The 26,510-nt window shown below is 38.6% G+C and overlaps 6 protein-coding genes across 14 annotated transcripts; 4 read left to right on the top strand and 2 right to left on the bottom strand.

Annotated features, from left to right (window-relative positions):
- Window position 1: 1 nt before the first annotated feature.
- On the bottom strand, window positions 2-2,749 carry LOC141821353 (putative NADH kinase). Of its 3 annotated transcripts, XM_074708775.1 has the most exons (6): window positions 2,622-2,749; window positions 1,200-1,445; window positions 987-1,067; window positions 739-890; window positions 275-656; window positions 2-26 (listed from the first exon to the last, which is right to left on the bottom strand). In XM_074708775.1, exons 1-5 carry the CDS (start codon window positions 2,727-2,729, stop codon window positions 278-280), a joined length of 966 nt encoding a protein of 321 aa, XP_074564876.1. In that variant the 5' UTR covers window positions 2,730-2,749; the 3' UTR covers window positions 2-26; window positions 275-277. The 3 variants fall into 3 exon arrangements, with proteins under 3 accessions (XP_074564876.1, XP_074564874.1, XP_074564877.1); XM_074708773.1 differs by lacking the exon at window positions 2-26 and having other exon boundaries at window positions 224-656; XM_074708776.1 differs by lacking the exon at window positions 2-26 and having other exon boundaries at window positions 224-656; window positions 1,200-1,422; window positions 2,622-2,736.
- Window positions 2,750-3,378: 629 nt separating this feature from the next.
- Window positions 3,379-8,327, bottom strand: LOC141821834 (putative galacturonosyltransferase 15). Its single transcript, XM_074709206.1, has 6 exons — window positions 7,990-8,327; window positions 7,849-7,898; window positions 6,966-7,139; window positions 4,385-4,948; window positions 3,980-4,303; window positions 3,379-3,900 (listed from the first exon to the last, which is right to left on the bottom strand). The coding sequence occupies exons 1-6, from the start codon at window positions 8,129-8,131 to the stop codon at window positions 3,625-3,627; spliced, it is 1,530 nt and encodes a 509-aa protein (XP_074565307.1). The 5' UTR covers window positions 8,132-8,327; the 3' UTR covers window positions 3,379-3,624.
- A 1,756-nt stretch (window positions 8,328-10,083) lies between these two features.
- On the top strand, window positions 10,084-11,489 carry LOC141821835 (VQ motif-containing protein 4-like). Its single transcript, XM_074709207.1, has one exon. It carries the CDS (start codon window positions 10,308-10,310, stop codon window positions 11,007-11,009), a length of 702 nt encoding a protein of 233 aa, XP_074565308.1. The 5' UTR covers window positions 10,084-10,307; the 3' UTR covers window positions 11,010-11,489.
- Window positions 11,490-12,368: 879 nt separating this feature from the next.
- Window positions 12,369-15,913, top strand: LOC141822102 (putative transcriptional regulatory protein At2g25830). Its single transcript, XM_074709527.1, has 7 exons — window positions 12,369-12,470; window positions 12,556-12,689; window positions 13,495-13,556; window positions 14,479-14,635; window positions 14,696-14,973; window positions 15,237-15,357; window positions 15,528-15,913. The coding sequence occupies exons 1-7, from the start codon at window positions 12,386-12,388 to the stop codon at window positions 15,618-15,620; spliced, it is 930 nt and encodes a 309-aa protein (XP_074565628.1). The 5' UTR covers window positions 12,369-12,385; the 3' UTR covers window positions 15,621-15,913.
- A 334-nt stretch (window positions 15,914-16,247) lies between these two features.
- Window positions 16,248-19,940, top strand: LOC141815935 (SAP-like protein BP-73). Of its 2 annotated transcripts, none has more exons than XM_074703799.1 (2): window positions 16,248-16,540; window positions 18,719-19,940. In XM_074703799.1, the coding sequence occupies exons 1-2, from the start codon at window positions 16,528-16,530 to the stop codon at window positions 19,777-19,779; spliced, it is 1,074 nt and encodes a 357-aa protein (XP_074559900.1). In that variant the 5' UTR covers window positions 16,248-16,527; the 3' UTR covers window positions 19,780-19,940. The 2 variants fall into 2 exon arrangements, with proteins under 2 accessions (XP_074559900.1, XP_074559906.1); XM_074703805.1 differs by lacking the exon at window positions 16,248-16,540 and adding an exon at window positions 17,451-17,596.
- Window positions 19,941-20,792: 852 nt separating this feature from the next.
- On the top strand, window positions 20,793-23,724 carry LOC141821937 (auxin-responsive protein IAA6-like). 6 transcript variants are annotated; one of them, XM_074709325.1, is made up of 8 exons: window positions 20,793-20,897; window positions 21,025-21,054; window positions 21,135-21,568; window positions 21,643-21,826; window positions 22,134-22,402; window positions 22,492-22,639; window positions 23,281-23,341; window positions 23,566-23,724. In XM_074709325.1, exons 3-8 carry the CDS (start codon window positions 21,280-21,282, stop codon window positions 23,605-23,607), a joined length of 993 nt encoding a protein of 330 aa, XP_074565426.1. In that variant the 5' UTR covers window positions 20,793-20,897; window positions 21,025-21,054; window positions 21,135-21,279; the 3' UTR covers window positions 23,608-23,724. The 6 variants fall into 6 exon arrangements, with proteins under 6 accessions (XP_074565426.1, XP_074565428.1, XP_074565427.1 ...); XM_074709327.1 differs by having other exon boundaries at window positions 21,025-21,063; XM_074709326.1 differs by having other exon boundaries at window positions 20,997-21,054; window positions 21,240-21,568.
- The last annotated feature ends 2,786 nt before the right edge of the window (window positions 23,725-26,510 follow it).

Genomic DNA, 26,510 nt, shown 5'->3' with positions numbered 1-26,510 from the left:
GCTTTGCTCTGCAGTAAGTAGTCAAGCTGTGGAAGGAAGGAAGGAAGGTATTTTTCATACAACTCCTTGGAAAAAAATTATTTTCCTTCAAGTATAAGATAAATGTAAAATTCTATTTGTAAGTCATTATAACGAAACTTCATTCATACATCCTTATAATTATTGAATCATGTCAAATATTACTATTCTAAAATCTAAATAATACAATTTAACATACATGCACATGAAATAGATACAATTATTTAAAAATAATACTGTTCAAAAGAGATCATACATCTCAAAAGATGTCGTTTGTTGAATCTCTTTGTGACAAATAGACCTTCAAAATGGGAGCCAATGCTGATAATTCAATGCTATCTCCATGCTGAATTGAGTACTGAACATGTGAGCCATCAAAATACATCACACCTTCTTGGTTATACCATGCAATCTGCATCGACTGATCCGGTTCTATCGATCCGTGCAACCGTGAACTCTCTACGGGGCCGAGCGAGATCGGCTCCCTCACCATGTACTGAAGCACATTGCTTGAGGTTGGCACACGAAAACCTCCAGCTGAGAGCATCGCGGCTGTTGATCCTGCTGCAGTCGAGACTCTAAGGCCGCTTGATCGGCAGTTAACTAATGGTGAACTCATTTCTGCACCCCTTTTGATTCTGCAGAGCAAGGAATTGAAATGTCGAGAAGTAGGAAAAGCTTGCACGAGAGTTAGTTTGGAATCGTAGGAACATATCGTACCGAAATGAAAATCGAGAAACTGAAGCTGGGCAAGGATGTGCAGCCAAGATATCATTCAGTGCATAGGTGGGTAAGCGATGGCCATTTAAGCTTACCGATATCCTTGAGAGCTGGGAAGGAAGTTTGTGGCCCTCAAGAATTTCATCCAGCACCTACAAAGGATAAAAACATAATCTTGAGGGAATCAAATTAGCACAAGTAGCATAATAACAAGGAAGAGATTAAAGAATTGATATGAAGAGTTTAACCTGCTCAAAGTTTCCGGCAGTAGCAGCACAGAGATATCCAGTGCTTCTGGTTGCATCAAATTCATTTCTGAATGCGTTAACCTAAATAAATAGGATGATGATGCCCATACCTCAACAATCAAAAGAAACAATATCGATTGACAAAACTTAATAAATGAAATAATAAAAACAATGGGGAGCAAATATATCCATTCAGACAGATGCTAAGCTGACCTCGTCAGCTTGTGTAGGATCTGAATTCACTCCTAAGATTGGAACAGAGTCATCGAGAAAGTGACTAGCCTGCAAAAGAGTGCCATCCCCACCAACAGTTATCACTAGATCAACATGACGAACCGGTTGAGATAAATTGTTACGAAGTAAAGGTTCCCAATTCACGGACTTGCGCTGCAAAACATCCTTGCAAAAGTTGATTGTCTCCTTGTGCACCCTAATCCTGTCATTGAGATAACTTAAGATCTGCACATTACAGAACCTAGAGAAGTTAGCAATTGAGAGTAAAATGAAGAGGGACTGACCATAACAAGTATTTGCAGAAATCCATAAAAATGGCAATCAACATTTATGTGATTTCTAAGATGATACATAAGTGGGGTGTTAAGTCAATTGAAACCCTCTAGTTTTTGATAAAACAAGACCACCTGAATTCACTTATGGAAGCGTTATGACAGCTGAGATACTTGTGCTGCAAGGGATTGGATCACTTGGTGAATGTTTGCGAAAAAAAAAATAAAGCCATGTTGATCTTTTGAACTAACTCAATAAGTTGGCCAATAGACCTTGTGTTGACACAAAATATCAGGAGAATAAATTTCTTATCTTATTGGATACATTATAAAGAAAAGAAAATTTGTAATTCTTTTTTACAGAAACAAAACGTGGGGAAGGAAATGAGCCTCAATTTTCGCTAATGCCCTTCGAGGCAATAATTTAAATCTTCTACGCTCTAATGATGAAAACGTAATTGTGGAGCAATAGTTTACCTCCAAGATTGCATTAGGAGAAAGAGAAAAATAAAAGGGAACACAGACATTGTACAGAATCATGATGTCAGATGTATGTATAATTGTAGTTGCATCAGAGCAGATAGAACAATCTGCATATTGTTCTAAATAGGGTATATACATACATGTGCATTCATCATCACAAACTCATCGTTCAAGCCGTCAACCATTAACCATATGATAGGATGGTAAAGATAATTTTTAACCAGAAAGACCAATTCATAATTTTGCATCTAAGAAACAATTTCAATTGTCAAACTGAAATTAGAGTGTAAACTACTGAGTAAGAATGCCAACTATTCCCATAGGATCACAATTAGGTTTAGGGAATTTTCGCGCAGATAAATATGCTTCACAATTAGGTTAAATAAGTGCGATATAAGGGAAATTTCATCTAAAGTCCCTGATAAAGGTATAAATTTTTGTGAAATACTATTCCTGAAATTTACATAAAAATAACGAAAGAATTGTGCAGTTTTGTCACAGATCTACAGTCTTTTAGTAGAGTGGCCAAACATCAAACATCAAATCAGGAACAAAAAGGACGAAATCGAAGTGTTTCTCACTGATTAATGCTTGAACAAGCAACGATTTGGCCATACGGTGGCCAAATGAAAACGAAATCGCAAACCTTTTGGGCGACGGAGGAAGAGGAAGGCGATTTGGGCGGAACGGGTGGCCTCGTCGGGTAGACATCGAGAGGCTTGAGCAGCAGCAGGACTCGCCGCCTCGCCGACATTGCTCCGTCGGGCACAGCGGATTGAGTGCGACCGCCGCCGCAACTTTATTAAAAACTACCGTCGCCCTTTTTTTTTGCAAAATCGTCCCTCTAATAAGTGAATATTATTGAAAATCATTCTTCACAAAATCCCCCTCCAACTCTCAATATTTTAAATGTGCAAGGACTTATTAATTTTATTCCATAGAGTTTATTGAATTGAAATTTTAAAATAATATTTAAATATTTTTATTTTTTTATTTATTGCTTGCTGATAGAAAACTTATACGGCAGAGTCGATAAATTAATTGAATCAAAAAAATTAAATATCTAGATTACCAAAAAAAAAATTGAAATGACAATTCGATATGAAAAAGGATGATTAAAGTAAAACTAGCTGCAAGATTATGACAAGGATATTTTAAATAAATTTAATGGCATTCATAAGAGTTTTATGACTATGTAATACATTGACTAATTGTGTTTTTGGTGATAATTAAAGGTATAAATCTTGAACAAGGATCTAAAGAGACCAAGCAATTGCTTTCATCTCAAAACGTGATTGCAGCCCTTCTCAGTTGTTTAACCTTGGAATTACTTAGCAACTACCAACTGAAAGAAGTAGACACTAATAGAGACTTAATTAGATTATTGACACAGAGACCAATTGTTCATCATTAACAAGAAAGAAAAAAGAGGAAAGGAAATTTTCTGCTTGCTTTTGTACAATCTTTAGCTGAAAAGTATGCAGAGAGGCTTATAGATAGAGCAGAGACTGAAGGTTACACCTTCTTCTCTCTGCTCAACCTTCCTAAACCTCTGCATACCCAAAACAATAAGAATGTATATGTTTTCTATATATTTTGCTTCCTGAGCTATGAATTGGATTGACTAATGCTTCTCAACATGTCATTCCTCAAATGACCATGCAGCTGCTGATCAACTCATCAGAATGGTTTAAGTGGCTTTGCCAAATTCTTTGTAGTTCAGCATGCCCGGTTTCGAGCCATGGCTTCCCTGCCCCACTGAAATGAATGACTGCAGCAGATTCGAGTTCATCAGGATCAGGCATTCGCCAACCTAGTCCTGTCAGAAGCCATGAGCGTTCGATCGGCAGATTTTGTTTGTTGAATGCTATTAAAGCTGGTGGCAGTGATCCCATTGGCCATAGCGTGAATCCAGACTCACGATTCTGCTCACAAAACAAAGATTTGGTTGAAAGAAATCATCAGAGGTTTTTTGAACTTGTAAGTTCAATGAAGAACACTTGCCAATTTGAGCCAGTGCTGGTAAACCCGAGTGATGTTGTTCTTTCTCCATGCTTGCAGATCAAATATGTTTAGGCCTTGCAACCATGCGCAACTATTGTGCTGTAGCCCAAGTAATGGTGATGAAAGTAGGGAATTTGAGAAATTTAGGTAGTCGGCAAACATCTTCCCGACACAAAGTCCAGTGTTCAGCACTTGGTCCAAGTCCTGTGAACTAACTGCACCCATGACAAGTCCTTGTAGTTCTAAGTGCCAGAGGGGTGTTAAATCTCTCTGAACCACCACATCATCGTCCAGAAAAATCAACTTGTCTAATTTTGGAAAGAGCTGTCACATAAAACCACTAATTATCACTTCAAACTTCACAACCTCTCTTTTTATAGTTATGTAATTTGATATGTGGCTTACCTCAGGAAGATGTATCCTCATATAGTTCAAGAGCGAAAACACGTTGGGTCTGAGAGCTAAAAGTCTTCTGTATTCTTTATCTGATCCCCTGTAGTAGCGATAAGTGGATGAGCTCTGACGGAGTTCCTTTACAGTGTTCATGATCACAGCATTCGCATCAGGAGGAAAGTCAAACTGGTGAAGTCCCCTTACCTCCACAACTGCAGGAAGGAAAGAGTGGAGAGCAAACCAGGCATGCATTGAGTTACAAGTTTTCTTATCAGTGACAATGTGGAACACTAGTTTCTCAGGATCAGCACAACTAGATATGGTGGATGAGACCACGACAGCAGCAGCAACTACATTGTCCGTTATGAGTGCAATGTGGTGATAAGAGTTGTTTGTCAACCGTGAGGCGTATTCAGGTGGTGGCAGAGAAGATCGAGCAGCAGCATTTATAAGGTACAGCTGTGCCAACCTCAATGTAAGGCAATGGATGCTCTTTGGAAGCCCAACTGAAGCTAAGTGCCGGAAGATTACCGCTTGAAGCCTCGCAGACTGAACTTTCTGGTCCATCTTCAGTAGCTGATCAAATACCATCAAACAAATAGGTTTGAATTTGATGATGGCATGAAGGCAAATAACCATGAAATCTAGTCAATTTGTGTAAGGTAGGAAGTGAGCAATTCTTTAGCTCCATTACTAAATTACCAAAAATCTATGATAACAGAAAAATAAAGGATCAACTGCATAACTAATCCCTCAGTGATCACTGAAGTTCCATTTCCATATCAACTTTTGTACTAAATTTACGCATCATATCAGTTCCTAACTTTGTATTTGCCGCATTGTAGTAATACTATCTTTTATTTCCATTAATTCGTAAAAAACTATAACAAATATCAAAGCAGGAAATGGTATACATATAACCAAATAGAATGCAAGTTAGTATATATATATATAAAGAAATCATATATCTTGGATATAGTAATAAATTTTTAAACAAGAAAATCAACAAAAACTAACTAATTCCATTCTTAAATAAGAAAACCCAATGATTATGCCTTCAATCGAGCAATGCTGAGTTGTGGCAAAGTCATGCATGCATCTATTAAGTAGCCAATTGATTCCCCCTCTCTTCTTTCTTAATTGGCAAATCAAGAGCCTTTTAACTTTCACGATAAAGCAAAGGAAAGATCATTAGCATTAGTGTACGACCATGTTGAGGAAAGTGGTGTAAATGGACTATCGAGTTTGAACCAAGAACAACCTTCTTATCGAGCACAACTTATGACATTGTTGTCTTCAAAATTTAGTAAAAATGATAATCTAAGAAATCAAATATATTATTTTCCTATTTTAACACATTATAAAAAATTTAAAATTTTAAAATTTTAAAAATTTACAAGCATAATTATATTTGCAAAAAATATATATATTTGAGATTTAAATAAATAAATTTATTCATAAATTGTTCATAAACTTTGTTCATGAGCGATAATGAATAGTTCTGATTAGCCTTCAAGCTTTTGATTTTGTTTATTTAATTTATTTTATACTATTGAACTAACATAAAGGAACTCTTATCAAGCTAGTAGTGAGCTTGTTCATAGATAGTGTTTGTTTACGGTCCTAGTTGGAATCAGTCTATGTTGAACACTCATATAACAATTACCATAAAAATTCCTCAGAATTGGCAGCTTAAGAATCATCGAGTGTTTTCTTATAGGTCAAAGATAATCGACAAAGATAGCATACTGAGTTTTATTTGTTGATTTGCCCAATAGATACAATTCTACTATATATAGTACTAATGTACAGTGTAACACACCATTGACGAGTTCATGATTAATTGGAGATTGGACCAACCAGCATCTTGTGGTGCATATCAGTGGGAAGTGCAAGTCCACATGGCTAGCAACATTCCACATGCAAAAAGATCATTGACCAAACAAATTGCAATAATTTAGCTGGGACAAGATGTGACACACTTCTGTTTTACACCTAAATTCCAAGAGAAACATATAGAAATGGGAAAACCTTTGTTTTTCTATGGATAGAGCGTAGTCCTTTATTCTTAGGCACTAAGTCAGTGTCACTATTCTAGTTCCCTCAATCAGTTTGAGAAAGCTATGATGTGAAGAGGAACTACATTATTGTAAGATGCACTTCGTAAGTTCACAGATTCTACCTGGAATGAAGCTCAAATTTGTTACGCCAAGGTAGAGATGGGAAGGGGGTGCTCAAAGTTCACACTACAGGGAATCTTAGCCCTATTGCTACCTCGGTTTATATTTTTTAGGGAAAAATTGAAGTCATTAAAAATAAAAAGGGGAAATGAATATTTATTACATTATTCACTTCTAATAAATTTATATGTGCAAAAAAGTAAATTCAACGTATTTATTTTATTTATGGTTTCAACTTTTAATGCCATATACAGGTTCCTAAGCGTGAGCAACTTGGGGACAATTATTGGCAGTTTCTATTGTATCTTTTCTTGGATAAACAATTAGTCTGTGACATTTGCATTTATTTTCCAGAAGTCCAAAACTATCATATTCAGCAAGTAACACTCAAGTAGGAGGACAAATTTACGTACCATGGCCTTGGTCTTCAATAAGAATGACCTCAGGTCAAGGTGTTGATCGGAAGAAGGAGAACTCATTTCAGATATCAGATCCTCCACAGAGTCCGGTGCAGTAGTCACCAACTTGGGATCTAACTCTTGCCCCTCTTTTTCCAAATAAACTCTCCTTAATTCCTTACCAAAATCCTGAAACAATATCAGCCATCTCAAAAGGGTTGCTTGTTTCAAAGCAATAAGATTAAGGGAGGAAAAAAAGGAAATACTTTTTATCTGGTTCAACAAATTTCCTACATATAATTTCATCTGTTATATCCTTTTCGCAACATGAGGTACAACTGGTAAAAGACAATACGTAGATAAATCCGTCAACATAAAGTAGGAACAGGATTTCACATGGAAAGTGGATACTGTGAAAGTTCTTCAAACTGACAATGTGGACACTACAATCACGGGACAGGATAGAGAAACAGAAGAAAAGTAGGAAGGAACTGTGATCAGAGAGCACATTCATTCTGGAATTCTACATCCATCTTACATCATCATCACACCGTAAAACCCTGCATTAAAGAATTACATAAAACAAAAACCTAGACACAAAAGTCAAAAAAAAAATTTGTTCTTTTCTTTTTGTTCTCAAACTTTGTGTCGCATCGGAAACCGCGTGATAGAAGCGGAGCTGGATTCCAATAGATCCAAAGAAATTCACATGATCAGTTTGAAATTACGACAATTTGTTCCAAACCAGACAAAACCTGAATGGGATGCAGTTAAAATCGATTTGATTAATCTGCCAAACGCGGCCTCACGTGTAACGGTGCGGGCAAGCACAGCCGATTCGAGTAGAGTAACTAGAATCAGATGTGGAAAAAGGAGAGTAATCGCAGAAATCACACACCTGAGGCGGATCGAGTAACAATCGAGGCCCAATCCTCCACCCAAAGCAACCTGAATCCATTTACTCCTCACGGTCAATGTTTAGAGCACCCTAATTGCCTGCCGCTGCCAGTGAAAGAACTAGAGAGAGGAGGAAAATTACTGATAGAAGCGGCGCGGGCATCGAGCGCGAGGAAGGCGGCGCGGATGAAGACGAAGGGGAGGAAGAGGGCAGCGAGGAGGACGGCGGGGACAGTCAATCGGTGATGGATCCACCGAGCCAGCGGCGGTTTGACGAGATTCATGATTGGTCACCCACGTCGGCAAGCGGCGAGCACTGCATGAGCGTTCCCTGGCCCTCTGCCTGTCTCACTGCCGGAGGAAGCCAAAGGGGCGGCTACCAGTCGTCCTCCGAGCGGTTGTTCTCTGCGGCATTGGGTCGAGCACCTCGAGATCTACCTAGAGAGGGAAGAAGAAGAAGAAGAGTGGAGCGGGAGAAGAAGGGGGAAAGAACAGCAGGCTAGCGTTTGAGCTCGAAGCCGCACGACAAAGCTTATGCGACGCACGCGCGCACGCAGGCACGCATACGAGAAAGGGAGGGAGGCTGATTTCCCATTTCGCCCCTCGTAAGTTTTGGAAATATATAGGACCGCACCGCCGACACAGGTTTTCGCGTATCCAATTTCTTCGCAATTTTCTAGTAAACCCCTAGCATTTCTAGTAATGTGATAATGTAAATCTTTTAATCATACAAGGGCGTGTTTGGTAACTTGGCCAATTAGCTTTCATAATACGAAGAAATTAGGCTTTGATTTGGAGTTAGGATAAGACATGCCTTAATTAAATGTATTTCTCTTAAGAAAAAAACATTATAATATTTTTATTATTTTCAGATAGATTTTGTAGGTGATGTATCGTTTTCAAAATTCATTCTCTAACAATATATTATTTTTTTAATGGAATATTAGTTAGAATGTCAAACTCAATACTTGTGTGGCATCAACTAAAAAGGTTATTCATCAGGACAAAGTTCTTGTACTTAAGTTTGTCTTTTTTTTTTTAATCATGTATTCAATTTTTACAAATTAATTAATTTTAAAGTGGACGATTCAATTTCACATTTCATTCATCAAGTAAATTCAAAAAAATATGATGGCTCCTTGCATGATAACTCACATCATAGTGTGTCCTGTTTGAAAATTGAATTTTAATTGTTTGAAAATTACATCTTGCCTTCTGTCACAACATCAAACTCTGAGGACAAAATAATGACTTTTGTCCTTGATTATAAATCAAAACATCAAGTATGAAAAGCATAAATTCTATGGTAAAGTCGAGTAATATTTTCTTTCATCGTGATCAAATGTAGTTTTTTGATTTACCTTCTCACAAATAATTATGGAGCCGACCATGTAGGACTGTTCGGTGATAGATTCTGCCTTTTACAGAAAAAAACATAAATTCTAATTATAATTTGCATGAAATTAAGCACTTAATAGCAAATAATTATCATCGTGTCTAACAATAAAAATTGAGAACTATATATCTATTATATTATCATTCATATGCAATTTCTCAAGGATATTACTTGCTTAAGATAGTAAATGAACCAAATATTTATGAATAAATTGAGTTTTCAATTTGATAAAAATATATTTATATTCGTTTAATACATCAGGTCAATTAAATAAATAAATTTAAAAAAATATTAAATTAAATGAATAAATTTGAATATATTTATGTTCAGTTCATTAATATTTATAAATATAAATTATAAACTATTTATAGATAATATTCAAAACAAAATTTGTGAATTATGTTCATTAATAAAACTCTTATCAACGTAGACAAATAAAAAATAAAAAAAATTATAAATAAAAAATTTAAATAAATCAAACAAATTTAAATTTAAATTCTTTTAATGATGATTCTTTTAGTCATGGCAAGCCAAAAATGTTTCGTAGAACCTTCACAAATCGCTGAGTAGTTATCGAATAAGCTTGTCATTTGATGAACAAACAGAGAGCTCAGAATTTTACTACCATTTCTTTTACTACAACCGAAGAAACAACGAGTAAAAATGAAGCTGAGTACTCGTTGATGAAGAAGTCAGTTCATCCAATTGAACTGGTAAATACAAGCAAATTTCCCAATCTTTAACCCATAAACAATAGATTTAGATGTTTTTCTTTCTTTTTTATTCTGTAACAAACAATGTAAAATAAACCAAAAAAAGAAGCTTAAAACAGTGATAGATTAAGAAAACTGTCAATCCAATCAATGCAACAAGGCCACTGAGTCAACTTGCCTCAAACCTTTTAATAAATGCCCAGTTTGACTTGTTCCATGAAACTTCCATAAAGCGATCACATCAGAATCCATTCCTGTGCTGCACAGGAGCAAGAACAGCGTCCAATCGAAGAGAAGAGGAGACTCTCCTGCTTTCCTCTGTTTCTTTTGTTCTTAAAAATTGGATTTTTAATGGAGAAAGAGATCCGATCTCCGAATTCCTCTTCCTCCAGTGGCAGCAGCAGCAGCAGCAATGGAATGGCGGCATCGCCGGCGCCGCTGGCCACTCCGAAATCGACGCCGAGGTCAGCCGACGCTGCGAATCCCTACCCTACCACGTTCATCCAGGCCGACGCAGGCTCCTTCAAGCAGGTCGTCCAGATGCTGACCGGCTCCTCCGACGCGGCCGCCAAGCAGCCGCCGGTGCCGCGGCCCACCAAGAACGGGATCTCGTCTGCCGCGAAGGCCACCGGGCCCAAGAAGCCGGCTTTCAAGCTCTACGAGCGCCGCGGCAGCCTCAAGAACCTGAAGATGATAAGCCCTATGATCCCCAGCTGCTGGAACCGTGATTCCCCCCTCGGCGGCTCCGCCGCGTCCTCTCCGCGGAGGCAGACGCCGGAGATCCTCTCGCCCAGCGTGCTCGACCTGCCCTCTTTGACCCTCAGCCCCGTCACTCCCTCGAACACGGATCCCTTCCACCGCTCGCTGCCGCCCAATCCGCCTCCGGCGTCGGCGATGTCGGCCGAGGAGAGGGCGATCGCCGAGAAGGGATTCTACCTTCACCCTTCGCCGCGGACCACGCCCCGGGACGCGGAACCGCCGATGCTGCTGCCGCTTTTCCCGGTGACTTCCCCGCGAGCGCCTTCCGCCTCCGTCGCCGGCTCTTCTTCCTAGAGACGAGATGCCCATTTCCTTGGTAATTCAATTTGTACAATTTGAGCTCCTCTCCATTGAATTCTGCAATTCGAGCTCTGACCTTCATCCATCACGAATGATATCTGCACTGTCTTCTCTCATCAAAATCTCGTTTTGATCGATCGAAAATTCTGTTGTTCATCTGTATGAATTAATTCCGGTGCATCCTGAAATCATAGTTCAAGCAATAAACAACTCTCAAATTGTGATTTCCATCCTGTTTCTGCTTTCTGAATTATGCAAGCTCAAAGTGGAGAATAACACACTGCGATTGCAAAGTAAAAGATTTCTGCATCAGCGCAGAATTGCAGACGCCATGAACAATTTAGTGAAGGAAGAGAAGCAGCGTGTCCCCCACTTTGGACAAATTGCCGACAGCTCTAAGATTCCCTTCTCATTCACCACAGGTTTTGACTTCGGAGTGAATGCAAGATTTCAGTAATCAGAAATACTTCTGTAGAGATTGATGATGCCTTCTGTTCACCATACAGGCTTTCACCATGTTCTGTTACATTGCTTCAGCTGAGTTCATCTGAATTAGCTTGGAACTTAGAAGAGTTTTGACAAGCTTTGATGATCAAGATGCCATGTTCCATTTCAGCTGAAATTGACTTTGCTGGTCTTCTGAAATTGCCAAAGTTTTAGAAAAATCAGATCGAAGTTACATCTCTGGGGTGGTCGGTCCAGTTCCACGGAAGTTTTCCACCGACCACCAGGGGTAAATCGGCGGCCAATCCAGATGTCCAGCATCCTTTGATTGCGTTCCCCATTTGAAGGAAAATTCCTGCAAATACGCCGTAGCTGGGGATCGAACCTCGAGTCCCTGAATTAAGAACATATATAATGCTGTTATCCTCCATGATTGGAGATGAACACATACAAACTAACCAGGAGAATTTTTGGCTGAAGTTGTAAGCAATGATGATGATAGAAATGGGTTGACTTTTGAAACAAAATCTTACCTAGGGATTTCATGGATTTTCAGAGTTCATCCTAAAGCTATCCTTGCTCTCCTCTCTCAAAGTTATATATATTGTATTTGTTAGTCAAACTATTGAGAATTTTGTTAAGGATATTTGACTTTATAATGTATGATGTTAGTCATAGATTATATCATTAGTTTAATTACATGGTGTAAGAGTAATTAAACAGTAATTAATATTAAATTAACATGGCAATTAAAATTATTTGTGTCATTTGGTCATGTCACTTTTGGGTGCAACCTTGTATCCAATAACAAACGAGGTAAGCAATTGGGTCGAGTAGTGCTTATCTTTCGGCCCAACGGTTTTAATAGGATTTAGGGCTCGCTGCGACCGAGGAAATCAGTCGAACTCGCGCACGCACATCGCGAGATGGCGAGACCTTTCGGCGCTGTCCTCTACAGGGTCTCTCTCACGCGTGTCCTGCCGTCTATCCGGCGCCAGCCGACGCTTCAGAGTATGGATACTTCGCTGCTCGACTTTCCCTTTGCGCTTTCCCGTAGTGGCTTGAACAATCGAATGGTTTGCTTCTTCTTTCTTAGGGGTTGGGTTACTGGGCGCGAAGCTGCCGACCATGCCTTCCAGTGGGGAGCGTAATTTCCAGGGCGTGAGGCGGATATGGACTTCTCGCCCTGTTTGCATGGGCAGGCGTTCTTGCAAGATCGCTGGAAGAAAGGTGCAAAGTTAATTGTGCTTCTCACTTTTAATTATTTTTATGTAACTTAATGCTTTAGTGAAAGCGGATCAGAGTTAGCTTAATGTCAATATTGTAATGTTCTATGTCGTGAGAAAGTAAGAATTACATTCAAGTTAAACTGGAATGAAAGATAACAGAGGGTGGAGGGACAAAAGAATAAAAAAAATAAAGAATGTTGAAGATGTTATCACCCAATTTCAGTTGCCTTCAGTTGGTTCTGTACGTCAGTTTTGATCCTATGTCGTATAAAAAGATCATATGTGCTTTGAGACTTCAATTGGTTTATTGATTTACAAATTTGGTGCATAACCATCCAAGCTTATATATGTTTGCTCCATCGTTCTTATCTCTAGTTGCAGAATAGTTTAGGTCAACCACCTTTCTGTAATTCATGTGTTGTTCGAACTTGGGTGCAACATAAAAGTATCTGGCTCATATATGAATGGATATAGGTGTCCGATGCTTTATTTTCTAAAAGTTTTTATAAATGGTCGATGGAGGTGTCAAATAAAAAAAGACATAATAGTGATCGGCTCATTAATAGAGTCATTTTGATAATGATTATAAACTCCAGAGGAAATAACAATCTTTTTCTGTGTTATTTCTTTATTTTTAATCCATTACCTTTCCTGTAGATCAATTTCATGCGTCTTCATTGTTGAAGGGCTGCTGTATTATTCTTACTCCATTTTTCTGACAACTGCTTGCATGTAAAATACTCAATTTTTTTTCATCAGTGCTGAACAAAATAGTAATTTTCAAAATTCATGTGGTATTTTTGCAGGATGCACAGAATTTGAAGAAAATGAAACGGAATAGCAAAATTGGAAAAGAAATTGTTGCAGCGTAAGTTAAAAGGTCCTTGATTTTTGTTGAAGCTGCTTCTGAGTTATGATATATTGGTTGTTCAGTAATTATAGGATCTAGTCAACTTCTGTGTGTTCTAATGGTATGTTCTTCGAAAACCATCAGTAGTTATTATTGTATTGGAAACTTCAATAATTAGTTGAAACTTAATGATGTAGTTTTTTAGTTATAGTATTGCACTGAATCTTTTACGTGCATCTGCTCTGTAGTTAAGTTCTGCCCCAGGTTTGTATATGCCAGAATACTTGTTATACATGGATTTATCTGATATATAATTAGTATATCCAAACATATTGAATGCATTAATTTTCTCATGTCTCTTAAACCATCAGTGTCTCAATTACATTTAAAACAAAGAAAAAGGAAGATAACTTTGTGAAAACATATCTAAAACTAGACTTAGTTAGGGTTCTATCTAGGAAAAGACTACCGATGGGGTTGGAGCCTTTGGGCACATCATAGAGTGGTGATTGTCTTGGACCTCATATTCCACCACAGATTATGTTAGAGTTGATGTTTTCTGCTGGCAATAAGTGTGAAACCTTGAGCAAGAACTGTAGTGATACCTCTGTATATCCCCAAATCGTGAGTAGGAGAATTGGTTTAGTATAAGTTGGGCGATCAGCTTGAAGTCTAATATTTTAGGCTGGATACTTGATAAAGTAATAGCCTGACATTTATTTATGGCAAGATCCTTGTTAATTACGACCAAAACTTGTTTTATGCCTATCTCATCAATAATTGTGAAGAATGTTTAGATATTGTGGTGCAAGTTCTTCATTTTATAACATTTTGTGTTTTCTTACTGATGACCTGTCTCCAAAATTGCAAATCGTACTTTGTCACAAAAAAAAAACTTTGGTGTTAACTTCCTGCTATATTGATTGCATCAAAAATAAAGTATACAAAAAGGAGGTCCAAATCCTACTTCCAATACAGTTTTAGCTGCTGTACTAGAGAAAGCTAGAGAGCTTGAAGTGCCCAAGGAAATTGTGGAGCGCAACATAAAAAAGGCATCTGAAAAGGGACAAGAAGCATATATCGAAAAGTTTTATGAGGTAACTAATTTGCCATTCTAAATTAATTTTTATCATTAACTAAGAGTTGCAATGAATCAGGTCTATGGTTTTGGCGGGGTTGGTATGGTTGTTGAGGTTCTAACAGATAAAGTTACAAGATCGGTAGCTGCTGTTAGAGGAGTGGTAAAGGATTGTGGAGCAAAACTTGCTGATCCAGGATCTATCTTATTCAAATTCAGGCGAGCACAGGTGATAAACATAAAGGCCAACACTGCTGACAAAGATCAGCTACTTACTATTGCATTGGATGCGGGTGCTGAAGACGTTATAGAACCAACAGAGTATGAAGATGACTCAGAAGAAGATCGACCTGACAGGTACTTCCAACCAAACAATGACAGATCAACGTTTGCTCTTTGGTGTCATTTTATTTGGTGCTATTCACCTGCTAGTCTAGACAAATCATGATCCAATTCGATGGAACAAAATCAAGCAAAGATGTGTTGTATATTCAAAAGATAGCAATTCAAGTTGAATGCACTATTTTTAGTGCAGTAGACCTGAATTTCTTAATAGAATGCTTGCATAGTAGTTACTATCTTGTGTTTCCTAAAATATATCACTGGCAAATCATTTGCAGCTACTACAAGATTGTTACTTCTTCAGAAAACTACTCCTCTATATTATCAAAGCTACGAGATGAGGGTGTAGACTTTGAACCAGATAATGGTTTTGAACTACTGCCATTTAACCCCATTGAGGTACATAGTTCGAAGTAGTTAACCTTGTGTTTGAAACATATGCTAAAATCCACCAATCTACTCTTGCATCTTAAAGTATCATATACCCTCAAGCCGTGCATCCTAATTAATCATCAAGTTTAGTTTCCTCCATGAGCTCATTGCTGTTTGTTTCTGATTTTATGCTCTAGGTTGATGATGAAGCAATGGATTTAAACAAGGACCTCATCTCCAAGTTACTTGAACTTGATGATGTTGATGCTGTGTTCTCAGATCAGAAGTGATCACGGTGATTTCACCCTCACATGTGGATTATATTCTGTCATATTTGTTATTCTTATGTTTATCGTGTAGGCAGGATTACAAAAATTAACACTTTCTGATAAATAATTTTCATAAAACTCGCTACCCTCCCGGATTCTGTTCGCAATCAACAAGAAGTCCAGTTCTTCCAGACTTGAGTTCTTCTTCAGCCTCAGGAAAGGGGTTTTTTCTTTCCTGCTCGATGTACCAAATATACTTATTTGTATTTGCAACATTTCATTCATTTTATCAATGAAGTGAGTAAATTCCATTCCTCGATACAGATTTGTGGTAACCTCAAAAGAGCTAAGTTTCTTTGCACTGACTTGATGATTTGCCTCCCAACACTAGTGACCAAATATAATTTATTGAAATTTTCACAAGAGGTTATTTTATTTGTATCATAAAGTGTTTGTGTGAATAATTGATTTTGAAAAAAAAATTGGAATCAAATATAAATATAATGTGTTTTTTAATAAAAATAATAACGTCGCCAACAGCCAGTGTACCGCCCTAATAAATGGGCTTGGTTTGGGCCTGGCCCATAAGTTGAAAATTGGACTCTATAAAGAAAGAAGGCACTTCTTATCCCCTCGCGGTCCTCCGTAGTCCCTCGGTCGTCCCGTCCCCGGAACCCTAACTCCTCTTACCCTTCCGCTGTCGTCGGTATCACCCTGCTGGAGCATCTTCCTGGCCCCCGTTGTCTTATAGGCTTCCTATTTCAGCTTCCCTACCTGACTACCCAGGCCGAAACGCCGCCTTTTGAACTTGTGTATCCGCTTAGGTGTTCAGATTCCTTCTCCTGGCGTCGTTGAATCTCGATTTGGTTGGAGGAGGAAACGGGACGGCGCGGATCAGTGCCAGGGTGCATTGTTGCTGACCAGCGAGATGGCGGGCATCGGTATGGCTGGATCTCTAGTTATAGGCATAGTATTCTGGATATCTATTCCGATAAAAGGAAATGCAATACTACTTAAAGTTTTTATTCATCTGAGTTTGAATATGGAGAAAACCTTGAATCCGTTTCTGGATGTTTTTTTCAGTGCTAACTGGTTCTCTGTGTTTTATGCATATAATTTATATGAAAGCTTTTTTGATTGATAATACGAGTAAAATTTGTTTTTTCAGTGTCAAGATTGTTTTTTTCTTCCCATTATTATTATTTTATATCGCAAAACGCCTTACCTTGATACTGTAGTCCTAAACTTGCTCGCTTGAAATAAATTAGTCTGGAAGACTTTTGGGATCTAATATGGTTATGATATATGACTTTGGAGTAAACCTAGTCTTGAGCTTGGTAAGTGATCCAATGGCAAAGGGTTCCTGATAATGGGGGACTTTCCATGTGTCTTGTATGTTTGTGGCTAAGGATGATTCTAGTCTGACTTGGGTATGGGCCTTGATGAGAAATTCAAATCACTAATGGAGGAGCTTGACATTTGAGTAGGGATGGGCAAGGATGGAAACAAGGTGGGGCAGGCAGGTTAGGGTTGAGACTTAAGTTAGGGCAAGGTGAGTTATGGTACAAAACTTTCTTTCCAGCCCCTGCTCCATTGAGTTGGCAGAAGAGTTTGCAAACTACCAATGTTCAAAGTACATTTATAATTTCATCGCAGTGGCTTCTGCCAAGTTGGTTTCTATGTTTGTCATCCTCTTAATTGATTGTAAGATAATGTAATGGTTGTATTTTAGCTATTTATCAATTTAATTCACCTTGGTATTTCTTCTCTCTTCATCCTTGTATTCTCTCATCTGCTCTTCCTCCCTGATTCTGTGTCCATGCAGAGGAGGTTGAGCATAAACTCCTTGCCTGATCTTTCACATGTTTATGTGGAACAAGGCAAGATGGTCCAGGCCAGATTGCGGTTGGTCGGTGAGGATTCACATTGGGACATCAACTGACATTCCTGAATGCAATCTCAGTTTAGAGTGTGGACTAATTTAGAATATTTGTAAGGTATCAATGAGTCTACTACCATTAAGTTAGCTTATGCATTTTTGGCTTATTATTTAAGTGGGTATATTTTCTTATAGATCTACGTTTATAATTTCTTCCAACTTTTCTATAAGATCAATGTAGAATGTGACTGATGAAGACAAATTCTCAACCTTTGAGAAATTAGAAAATTAAAAGAGCAATTGCACTTGTATTTCTTGTAGCTTTTGCCTAGTAGCCTTGTCATCCTAAACCTTTGTTCTCATAATAAATTCTATTGTCTTAATCAAGAAATGAGAATTATATTCTTCACATACACCAATAATGCTAGTGTTCTCACCATTATTCAATTAGTTTGCCATTTCTTTGCATTTCTCTTGTGCTTCCTGACTGATTTTAACTGGTTTGCTTGTTTCCAGATATGTCTTACGTGCAAAATTATACTATCTTGTATATAATCACTTTATACTATCTTGTTTTGATTTTAGCAATTATAATCCATGCATCCAAATAGATATGTTATAGGGTATTCCCTCTTGTCCTTATTTTTAATTGTGATTTGAGTAGTACAAATAGGAGCTGATGTTTAATTTTATCTTGTGTGAGGTTTGACTCCAAACCATTCTGTTTATACTTGAAATTTAAAATTTAGCTGAGGTCACTTTATCATATTGAACTGTTATCCTCAATCCCTAATTTTAGATAAAGAAAAATTGCTCAAAGCAATTTAGTTCTTATACACAAAAACAATCATACAAGTGACAATTTATTTTTGTTCCAACTTTTGTTGTCTTATATTTTCCACTCTAATGGATTCAACTATCCTAACTATAAATCAATTGAGCATCTTGGAACATTTTCCCCTCATTTTCTTATCTACTGGAATTATATCTAATTGTTCTCAATTATTAGTAAGTTTTATTTTGTAGTTTCAATAACTCCACACATCCATCAATAATTTTCATTTTTGCTACATCAGCTTTTTGCATGTATTATTTCCCAACAACCTAACATTATAGTTTCTATTCTTTCTACATACACTTAACCATTGTGATCAGTAAAGCACCAATGACTATTCTCAATTGCCTTTATCGGTATTTGTTATTGTATCCTTGTTATGAACTGGTTAAGAAATACTTGCAGGCTATATGCCCCATCAAGGGAAGTGCTTACCACTTCCAGGGGTATCCAGAGGAGCTATTGTGTTATCATATTCATGTAATAGAGGCCAGAAGTTGCTCTGTGGTATCAAAAATGTCAATCTACATAAAACAAGGATATCCCTCATGTGCAATGCGGGTCCTAATAACTTCAAGAGGAATCCTGATTTTTCTAGACGACAGAGAGGGTCTTCCCGGGGCGGCAAGAGCAAGCAATACCAAGAGCCTGAGCAGTCAGATAACATGGAAGAGATGGATTATGCTTCTTCTAAAAATGGCTCACTACTTTCTCTGACTGGCAACATCAGGCACCAGGCTACTCCTCTTCCAGGGCAAAGAGAGAAGGAAATTGTCGAGCTGTTTAGAAAGGTCCAAGCACAACTGCGAGAGCGGGCTTTGATCAAGGAAGGGAAGAAGATTGAAGCTGCACAGCAAGGGCAAAACGAGCGAGGAACTGTCGATTCGCTTCTGAAATTGTTGAGAAAGCATTCAGTGAATCAGAAGAAGAAGAGTACTCCGGAAGTAGACTTTGTTGCCGACCAACTAGAGAAAAATAGCACAACACTGGACGACGAGCAGAATTTGAATCCTTTTGCTGCCGATGATATCGACTCAGATTCATCTGAGGAGTCAACTCCTCTGGTTCCCACTAGGCCTGCTTCATCTTTTAGGCGAAAATCTCCCGTTCCTAGAGTTAAGTTCCAACCTGTGTTCTCAGCAGAAGAGGAGGCTAAATCTCCTCCTCCAAAATCCCAAGGGAGAAGCAAGAAGATTAGCAATACTGAATCTGAGCTTCTGAAGAAGGCAGAGCTCCTCACGCTCGATGATCTAGATGAAGAATCAGAATCATCAGATAACCAGGTTGAAACATCTGATTCTAACAGTACTGCCGAAAAGATCAAGGAATCATCATCTGCTACAGAGGCCTCTGCTGATCTAGGTTCACTAAAAGTTGCAGAATTGAGGGACCTTGCTAAAGCTCGAGGTGCCAAAGGCTATTCAAAGCTCAAAAAAGGAGAACTAATTGAACTACTGGGCGCTTGATGGGGCCTAATGAACAGGTCAGCGGTGTCGTTTCTATTTCACCCTTTTTGTGTTTGTTTCCCGAATACTTATGTTTGTGGATGACTCTCTTTTTGTGCTTACGAGCACTTGGCATTCCCCCCCTTGTTGTCAACTTCTTTTCTTTCTTGACCTAAAGATCACGTTGAATTGAATATGAAATTATTCCCCATTCAGCACTCTAGATAAGGTTAAACCCGCCTTCTAACACTGCCCCATTATATGGATTCAAACCCTTTGCCTTTGGCCAGAGTCTCTCAACCTAGCTCATTGCTGCATGACCAACTGCTTATGGTTTGTGGTATTATACTATAATGGGAGTTATTGTTTAAGCTTTTAATACTGAATTATGCATAAATATGCTTTAGAAAAATGATTGCATGGACTTTGAACCCAAATTATCCTGCTTGCAGAGCCGTGTCTCAAAGAAACAAAAGACCTTGAAGCAAAGAATCCAGTGTCACAATGAGTCGAACTGTTGGTCCTCAAAAGTTTCTTATGTCTAAGAAACAACTACTTCACTATCACAAACTGATGAATTGATTCAAGACACAAAATATTCTGCGCAGCCATAAATTAGAAAAAAAAAAACAGAAGGACCACCACATGCCAAATTCGACAACAAAACGAATAAGAAAATGCCTACATAATAGTGTATGAAGTATTCAAGGAGTCGAGTGCATAATCCAAACGTTGACCAAGTTCAGAATTGGATACGCACTGGTACGTGTCTACTCATGTCTGCCAAAGTAATGTAATGTTTGCTAGTGACTACGATCGACAAACCAAACGGATAGATCAAGAAGCATTTGCCAATCGGATTCAATTAGAAAACAAAATTCTCAAAATGACTTGAAAACACTGGCTTAAAGAGGGAGAGGAGAGGACTTACGTCTCTATCGTTTGCTTGTCTGGGAAAGCGTGCGGCTGCTACACAAAAAATAGGAGCACGTCTCGACGCCATTTGTCCAGGTTCATTTGTTTGGTCCCCCTGACCTTTTCCATCCATGGCATGCCTGCTGCTGCACACTTCTTAAGCGCCACTTGTATCACTGCAGCAGGAGCAAAACGAAAGGAAGGAAAGAGAAGCTCGCAAGCTCGTAAGAAAACGAATCAAAACTCGTCGTTTTTTGAAATATTTTTACTCCTGGATTTAACTCTTTTTCATCCTGATTCCTCCTCCAAACTTTGATTTTGAGGTCTTCGAGTGGCAGTGCTTTGGTGCAGGGGGTTGGAAGGAAGACAACTCTACTGCAGGTAGTTTGAGTAAGCTCCTTGTTCTTGTTGTTTAAAATAGGAAGGTTTTGTGGTCAAGCTAATGGCTCTCGCGCGGGCAGAGTAATCGATTGGTCTGTGGAATTTTTCTTCGTCAAAATACTGGTTTTGACGCTTTCTGCCAGCTTGAACGTTGAAAGAGTAAGGTGGTAGCTGTTTGTTTGCAGTTGAAACATTAGCTCGTCTCGTCCTCAAAGAGAAAAGGTCATGGAAAGAGAAGACTTTAAGAGAGAGGAGGATGGAAATCCTCGGCTGCTAGATTTGATTCCGAATGAAAGAGTGGTGCAGGATGGAGTAGGAGGAGGAAGAAGAACAGTTGGGCGTTTAGATGCCTCAGAAGAGAAGAAATTGGAGCTGAGGCTTGGACTCCCTGGAGGTGACCTAGAAGAAGAAGAAGAAGAAGAGCTCTCTATTTTATCTCTTGGTTTCATCTCCAAGGCTTCAAAGACCTCCTCCATTAGAGGAGTCTGTGAAGCAGCCGGGTCTAAAAATGAAGGTATTTCTAGTACCAAAAAGGTGTTTTCTCCATCAAGTTTTCTTCTATATCACGCCCTTGAATTCTGTTCTTAGGGTTTCAGCATCAAGAAACTGAAATTTTGGAGTTGCAGAGCAGAGTTGGGAGTGCAAAGGAATGGCCACACAAGACAACCTGGGCTGCTGGGGGATTCGAACAACAGCAAAGCCTTGAGAAGGAGAAAGCAGATGGAGCTGAACCCAGCACTAGCTCCCAAACTCGCCTATATGCCATGCCATCGTGGGTGCCATTAAGTGTAGCCTATGCCATCTCTTCCATGGTGTCTTTAGTTATTGTCTTTTTCCCATTTCGATCTTTGATAGTACCTTTCTTTTTAAACTATCTGCTCGCACCACTTTTGAATGCTCAGCTGGCTAACTTCCCATGTCGTCTAGTTGTGCTAGCTGTTAGATTGCAAGCGATATTACTGATGATTAGATCTGTCTTCGTAGATTCTAAAAACTCAAGGGATGCTTCTTCTTTCTGCAATCGAGGGAACACCTTTAACTTGATTTTTTTTTTTTTGCTTTTCTTGGGAAATATGCAGAGCTGCTGCTGTTCCGGCTGTCGGCTGGCCTCCCATTAGATCCTTCAGAAAGCATCTAGCAACTAACTCAGGCAAACAAAGAATGGAGCCGGTGACTAGAAATATAGAGGAAGAAGTGAAGCTCAAGAACAACAACAACAACAAGGGTTTGCTTGTGAAGATCAACATGGATGGTATCCCAATTGGGAGAAAGGTCGATCTAAAAGTCTATGATAGCTATGAGAAACTCTCTTCTGCAGTGGAAGATCTCTTTCTAGGCCTTCTGGAAGGTACTGCAACTTTAGGTAGACAATTTGTGTAAGGCCAGTCAGAAGGTCAAATGCATTTTCTATTGACTGTCTCATCCATTTATGCACAGCTCAAAAAGACACCTCTACAAATGCCAGTCAGAAGGATGAGGAAGCCAGAAAAGCATTCATAGGTTTGCTGGATGGCTCTGGTGAATACACTTTGGTTTATGAAGACAATGAAGGTCACAAAAAGCTTGTGGGGGATGTTCCATGGGAGTAAGCATTATTTTTTTCCTCTCAACTTACCTAATGCCATCGTTTTAGTCTTTCAGTGATGCCATAGTAGGAATATGACAGCACTTTCATCTTGACTACTGCTATTTCCTCTTAGAAAGTCATCTTATATGCATGCCTTTGGCCAGCAGCAAGGTTTAGAAAATGATATCCTTGTAATTATAATGTTTCTTTAACTGATACTATTGATCACTTGCCTGCTCTACTACTATCTAACTTTAAAATATTAGCAAGCTTTTAAGAACTGACGACCTAGGGAACAAAATATCACCTAATTCTTCTGGATGTATGTGTGTGTAGTTAATACTCTTCATAATTGAAATGATCAATACTTAGCGAGAGGGAGAATAAACTGATAAAACTTTCAATTAGACGCAAAACAAACAACTAGGGCACTAGATCCAAAAATATACTTGGCACCTTAAGTCAGCATTGGTTTAAGGATAATTCAGTTCGAGCTTGAATAGAGACCAAGAAAAACACAAAAATACAAGACTTGATTCCATTGTCTCTAATGAATTATAATATGTCTGTTTTCTAATTTGGTCGTGGATTATCATACAGAAATTAGTCAAGAGAAACCACCAATTCCAACTATATTGACAGAGCTCTATCGCTTGCAGGATGTTTGTTTCAACTGTGAAAAGGTTGAGGGTGTTGAAAAGTTCTGATCTGTTGTTACCTGTAAGTTCTTGATCTAATCACAGCATTCATGTAATCTGACTGGTAAATTTTCCACTAATTAAGACAGTAATTAATAATTAATTGTCCACTACTTAATCAACCAACCATGAAGCATTTTACAGAGATTTCTATTAGTTCATTTGGTGATACAGCTTATGAGTTTTAACACAAGTAAAAAGATGTGACCTCATGATCTCATTGCATTTCATTTGTTTCCCTCTCAGTTACGGTTGGTTCGCGGAAAAAGAACAGCGACAGAGTGTTGAGACGGTCAGAATGCCTTTGGGACTGAACTAATTTCTAACTTACTCTACTTAATCAAGCCATACTGGAGTTTATTAATGGCATCAATGTGTTGTACATGTTTCAATTGCAAATGCAGTTTATCTGTTTGGTATTGAATAATTTCTCCTTGATTCAGTTCCCTCTAGCAGCAGTGTATTAACAAAGCAAAAGATGAGAAAAAAAAGAGAGCCTAATCAATGGATGACATGTAGTAGGCTATGAAATAGATTTAAGCAAGTAAAATAATAATTCACCATGATATTACAAACAAAATTCACCTGAGGAATTGGAGGTGTAGGAAATGTTACTAGTGTTTAGTCCGGACTCAGAGGATCACGATACTAGCAAGTTAAAAGCTCTATACCGTTTTGCCTAAAGACTACCTCAAAAGGTCATTCAACACACTATTGTATGCGAGTCGCTTAGCAAGGGGCATCCTTATCAGTTACAAATACTGGAGTGGCTTTCAGAAATATATTTTACTAGAAACCTGATGGACAACTCGATAAGAAGGCAGAGCCGATCCATTGCTGTAGCATCATGTTGTCATCTGGCTGGATGTCACTGAGAGATGCCCAGTCGGAAGTGGTGACTCACAAGATGACTTATGTGCCGATTGCGCTATTCCACTTCTGCTTCTTCAACTTCATCTGCTTGAAGTCGTTTATAGAAAGGTCACAAAGTTAATAGTTTTCGTTTCACGTGCCAACATTTAGACGAACTACCTTTTATTTGTTCTCATAAAAGTTCCGATTCAATGAATGCATAAGAAAGAAAATACAGCTCGGAGAACGTTGACTTGATGCCTTTAATTTCTGTCTGTGACAAAAGGGGAAGGTCCCTTTCGTTAGGCCAAGCCTGATCTCAGGACAGGAGAAACATGGAGAGTTTGCCTAGCACACGAAAGGAATATGGTAGCTTTGTCCTGCAGCGAGACATCTGTGCCTTCATCTTTATCTCCTTTCAATCTAACCAACCTTCTTCCACATGAAGTGTTTCTTCTAGAAAATGCAATCCTATTTCACACTATGCTTACTAGATGAAAAGAAAACCTTCTGTAGCTACATATTAGCCAACTCTATAGTCTAAAAATAAGATTAGCTCCACGAACCATTTTGTCACAATCAAGGAAGCTTTTTCATTGAGTTGAAACTTGACTTCATTCCTTTGAACAGTTGTGCCCTCAAATTGGGGTCAAGCTTTCAAGCTACAGCAACCTAATTAACCTAAACCACACGCTTCCATGAAAATAATATGGAATGCCACAATCTCTATCGATTAGATATATACAAAACATATGCAATACAGGCAATGGTTAACATCAGAAATCCTCATGCCGTTTACTATACAGTATGTCAACGACACTACAGGAAAGCCTTAGCCAAATCACTACGCTAACATAAAAGACCATTCTGTCTAGTTCTTGTCAACTATTCCCGGACAAGATTGGACACTACTACTTCAAGTCCTTGTCATGAAACGTCTATACGAATCTGCTCCCGTGGTCAATTAATAGGCCCTGGGCATACGACGACAAGTTGTTTGCAGCCTAGGGCCCTTTGCCACCTTGCTGATAAGCAAGGATTCACAGTCAAGAGATATAGAGACCAGTTTGAAGAAGCAACCGATACGGAACTTTCATGAACCACAACTAAGAGCATAATTTTCTATCAGAGGAGGTTTTGAAGAACTTATCTTATTCTTGAATTACAATCCTCCGAGTTAATTCTCCATTGCTCTTTTCGTACTGAAACTAAATGACCAGGACAACCCGCCATTAGAGATTACGTCGGTTCTTATCGGGAAATGTGTTTGTGAATCCAACTCTAGAAATCAATTCATAGGCCTTAAGCATGCGACGACAAATTCTTGCAGCCTAGGGTTGCCACCTCAATGATGGCTATTGGCTAAACTCCTCAAAAATTTTCATATCATGTGTCAGCAGCACAGATACCACTTTCATGAAGCGACCGATGCAAACAGATATGTGGCATTCGATAACTAGAGATGCAAAAGAGCATGATTTCCTCCTAAATTGAGGTGTTGAAGAACTTACCTGTTCTCGAATCACAATCCTCCGAGTTAGCTCTCCGTGCACTTTTTTCACTGCTGCAGAAACATAAAGCAAATGAGGGATTAGGGTTAAAGTTAATGGAATGAGACTCACATTGGAAGTCTGAGAGCATCACTCGCACAGATTGAAGTAAAATGAAGGCCATTGACATACCTCTCTTCCGTAGCTGACGGAATAGACGACGTAATCGAGTTGCACTGGTGAGAATTCGGCGCTCTATAACTGATCGGTGAAGCATCTCCCCGATGATTGCTGCCGGCCTCCGCCGTCGCCGCCTACCTTCCCTACCTCCGACCGAGGTTCCCGATCCCGCGAGGTAGCCTGTTTAAATCGTTGATGGCTGCCCCATTTACGGCCCAACAGTCTCGTAGCCCGGCCTATTTGCAGCCCAGCATTATTCGTGACGTCGATGATGTGTAATTGCAACGATTTAAGACACGAATTTCTAGTAGCTCCGCGCCCAGATTACGATTTTTTTTTTAAAAAAACACGTGGATTTTCCCTCTTTCCTCACGAATAAATAAGTAAAAAATTATCGATCAAATATATTTGATCTATAAAAAATTAAAAATTATTAAATAAATCTAAATTGATTAATAAAAATAAAAATTATTAATTAAAATATAAATTTTAATGTGGGCCCAGGCCTTGAGCCCGCTAGGACTCTTTCCTTACGAATAAACAAGTTATCAGCGAAATCAATCGTTTTATTTATTTAGTTTTCTTTTCTTATATTTCTTTCCAAGTGACAGAATTAAAGTTAACAGTATACTGATCGAAGCAGAACAAGAACAGTATGAATTTCCAAAC

Source organism: Curcuma longa, chromosome 2 (genome assembly GCF_044706935.1).
Source record: "Curcuma longa cultivar G26 ecotype Majalengka, Jawa Barat chromosome 2, ITB_CL_G26_1.1, whole genome shotgun sequence".
Classification (NCBI taxonomy): domain Eukaryota; kingdom Viridiplantae; phylum Streptophyta; class Magnoliopsida; order Zingiberales; family Zingiberaceae; genus Curcuma; species Curcuma longa.
The sequence above is the reverse complement of the archived record's forward strand: the minus strand, read 5'-3'. Positions and strand labels throughout refer to the sequence as shown.

Bases quoted from the DNA above. Each gene is read 5' to 3' on its own strand.
- LOC141821353 (XM_074708775.1), bottom strand. From the start codon at position 2,729: ATGTCGGCGAGGCGGCGAGTCCTGCTGCTGCTCAAGCCTCTCGATGTC. The intron at 1,068-1,199 runs GTCAGCTTAGCA...CTATTTATTTAG, and splicing joins ATCCTACACAAGCTGACGAG to GTTAACGCATTCAGAAATGA. The intron at 891-986 runs GTTAAACTCTTC...TATCCTTTGTAG, and splicing joins CTGCCGGAAACTTTGAGCAG to GTGCTGGATGAAATTCTTGA.
- LOC141821834 (XM_074709206.1), bottom strand. From the start codon at position 8,131: ATGAATCTCGTCAAACCGCCGCTGGCTCGGTGGATCCATCACCGATTG. The intron at 7,140-7,848 runs GTGTGTGATTTC...ATATTGTTTCAG, and splicing joins TGTTACTCGATCCGCCTCAG to GATTTTGGTAAGGAATTAAG. The intron at 3,901-3,979 runs GCAAGTGTTCTT...TTTTGTGAGCAG, and splicing joins ACCAGCACTGGCTCAAATTG to AATCGTGAGTCTGGATTCAC.
- LOC141821835 (XM_074709207.1), top strand. From the start codon at position 10,308: ATGGAGAAAGAGATCCGATCTCCGAATTCCTCTTCCTCCAGTGGCAGC.
- LOC141822102 (XM_074709527.1), top strand. From the start codon at position 12,386: ATGGCGAGACCTTTCGGCGCTGTCCTCTACAGGGTCTCTCTCACGCGT. The intron at 12,690-13,494 runs GTGCAAAGTTAA...GTATTTTTGCAG, and splicing joins GCAAGATCGCTGGAAGAAAG to GATGCACAGAATTTGAAGAA. The intron at 14,636-14,695 runs GTAACTAATTTG...GCAATGAATCAG, and splicing joins ATATCGAAAAGTTTTATGAG to GTCTATGGTTTTGGCGGGGT.
- LOC141821937 (XM_074709325.1), top strand. From the start codon at position 21,280: ATGGAAAGAGAAGACTTTAAGAGAGAGGAGGATGGAAATCCTCGGCTG. The intron at 22,640-23,280 runs GTAAGCATTATT...TATCGCTTGCAG, and splicing joins GTGGGGGATGTTCCATGGGA to GATGTTTGTTTCAACTGTGA. The intron at 23,342-23,565 runs GTAAGTTCTTGA...TTTCCCTCTCAG, and splicing joins GTTCTGATCTGTTGTTACCT to TTACGGTTGGTTCGCGGAAA.